The sequence below is a fragment of the Tachyglossus aculeatus genome, unplaced genomic scaffold, assembly GCF_015852505.1.
Source record: "Tachyglossus aculeatus isolate mTacAcu1 unplaced genomic scaffold, mTacAcu1.pri scaffold_168_arrow_ctg1, whole genome shotgun sequence".
NCBI lineage: Eukaryota > Metazoa > Chordata > Mammalia > Monotremata > Tachyglossidae > Tachyglossus > Tachyglossus aculeatus.
Genome location: NW_024044890.1, coordinates 310,209 through 312,656, shown reverse-complemented (window position 1 = coordinate 312,656; position 2,448 = coordinate 310,209). Strand labels below are relative to the sequence as shown.

General features: G+C 43.1%; 1 protein-coding gene across 1 annotated transcript; it reads right to left on the bottom strand.

Moving 5' to 3' along the window:
• Positions 1-814: 814 nt before the first annotated feature.
• LOC119923285 (olfactory receptor 4C11-like) lies at positions 815-1,783 on the bottom strand. Its single transcript, XM_038742739.1, has one exon. It carries the CDS (start codon positions 1,754-1,756, stop codon positions 815-817), a length of 942 nt encoding a protein of 313 aa, XP_038598667.1. The 5' UTR covers positions 1,757-1,783.
• Between the last annotated feature and the right edge of the window lie 665 nt (positions 1,784-2,448).

Sequence of the window (2,448 nt, the reverse complement as noted above, 5' to 3'; positions counted from 1 at the left end):
GAGACCAGATAAGCCTAAATCTCTCAGAAACTGTCCTTTTGAAGATGTCCCAGGAAGTCATTCCTGGGTCAAAACATTTGAAGAAAGGATTGGACCATTCATTCATTCAATCGTATTTAATGAATGCTTACTGTGTGCACAGCATCGCACTAAGCTCTTGGGAAGAACAAATTGGCAACAGATAGAGGCGGTCCCTACCCAACAACGGGCTCACAGTCTAGAAAGGGGAGACAGACAACAAAACAAAGCAAGTAGACAGGTGTCAATATCATCAGAATAAATAAAATTATGTCTATATACACATCATTGATAAAATAGAGTAATAAATATGTACAAATAAAATAGAGTAATAAATATGTACAAATAAAAAGAGTAATAAATAGGTACAAACATATACAAGTACTGCGGGGAGGGGGCGGGGGGAGGGAAGGGGGGTGTTGGGCAGAGGAGGAGGAGGAGATGAAAAAAGAGCATAGAACCCACATGACGGTTAATACATCTTGCTCTGGCATATTTGTTCCAAATCCATTCAAACATTGGCAAAAGTTAAGTCAAACCAGTTTCACTTGGAATCAGTTTCATTTGGATTCACCATTCCATGGAAAAGTTTCAAAGCCACGGCCTTTTTACCAGTTCAGGAAAACGTTATTTGTGTTTAGTTTTGAATCTGTTAACTGACAATTTCTTTTTAACGGAAAAGATACTGGTGGAAACAAACACGCAGAGCACCAAAAGGCCAACCCCTTCCTCACTCTGTTCCCTACCTGAAGCTCCCTCCCCTTTAAAATACTTCAAGATACACGTCTTCCCATCTTCAAAATCTTGCTAATAACTCCCGAGGAAGCACTTTTCGGCTCCATAATTTTCCCATGGCATTTTTCACCTCTGCGGTCCTCAGAATGTAGATCAAAGGGTTAAACAAGGGAGTAACGATTGTATAAAATACTGACACCAATTTATCCACAGAGAAGGTGGTTTGGGGCTGGGCGTATATGAATATACAGGGACCAAAGAATAAGGTCACCACAAGAATGTGGGAGCTGCAGGTGGACAGGGCTTTACGTCTCCCTTCAACCCCCTTGGACCTCAGAGAGTACAAGATGACCACATAGGGTGCCATAAGCACAACAAAACTCGAGGTACAGATGGCCCCACTGTTGGAAACGAACAGCAGGTTTGCCAAGTGAGTGTCAGAGCAGGCGAGTTTCATCAAAGGTTGCACATCACATAAATAATGATCGATCAAATTGGGACCACAGAATGGTAGACTCAGGGTGAGGAAAAGCTGGGCGGATGAATGCAAGAAAGACACTACCCAGGCTAAGCCCACCAGAAAGCCATACAGATACTGATTCATGATGGTGGTGTAGAGGAGGGGCTTACAGATGACCATGTAGCGGTCATAGGCCATCAGAATGAGGACCAGGATTTCCATGCAGCCGAAGAAATGGAGTGCAAAGAGTTGGGTCATGCAGCCCCCAAAATTTATGGTCTTCTTATCTGAGAGAGAGTCCACAATCAATTTGGGGGCCGTGGTAGAGGAGAAACAGGCATCTGAAAATGACAAATAGGCCAGGAAATAGTACATAGGTGATTCAAGATTTGGGCTAGTCTTGATGGTCAACACAATGAGGAAGTTTCCAAACAGTGTAGCCAAGTAAAATATCAAGAAGACAGCAAAGATGACGTTCTGCTTCTCTGGATCCTGGGTCAGTCCCAACAGTACAAATTCTGTAACATTGTTTGGGATAGCCATGAGTTCACTGTCCACGGAGCACCTCTGGGTGAAAGGTGTTGTTCCTACAAAAATAAGAAAGAAATTTGCATGAGCGCTACCTTGGGGCTGAGGCAGGATCTTATTCCAAGGAACAGGGACTGGTTCTCCCCTATCCTGGGGAGATGGTGAACTAGTAGATAATAGCATGGTCATGACTTTGTAAAGTGAAAGTTTCTCCTTGAGAATATTTATATTTTCATTCCAATCTGACGTTCTCATTGAAGAGTGTTTGGAGATCCCCAAAACTTAGCAGCCTGTCTGAGAAGCAGCGTGGCTCAGTGGAAAGAGCACGGGCTTGGGAGTTGGAGGTCATGGGTTCAAATCCCAGTTCTGCCGCTTGTCAGCGGTGTGACTTTGAGCAAGTCACTTAATTTCTCTGTGCCTCAGTTCCCTCATCTGTAAAATGGGGATTAAGATTGTGAACCCCACGTGGGACAACCTGATCACCTTGTATCCTCCCCAGCACTTAGAACAGTGCTTTGCATATAGTAAGTGCTTAACAGATGTCATCGTTATTATATTATTATTAGCATGAAACAGAAATCTAATTGTAGAAATGACTAGATCTGCAGGCCAGGGGGACAATCTGTTGTACACCTGTAGATCTGTTTCTTGGAAAATTGGTTCATGCTCTTCTCTCAGTTCACATTGTTGTTGAGATATTATTCATG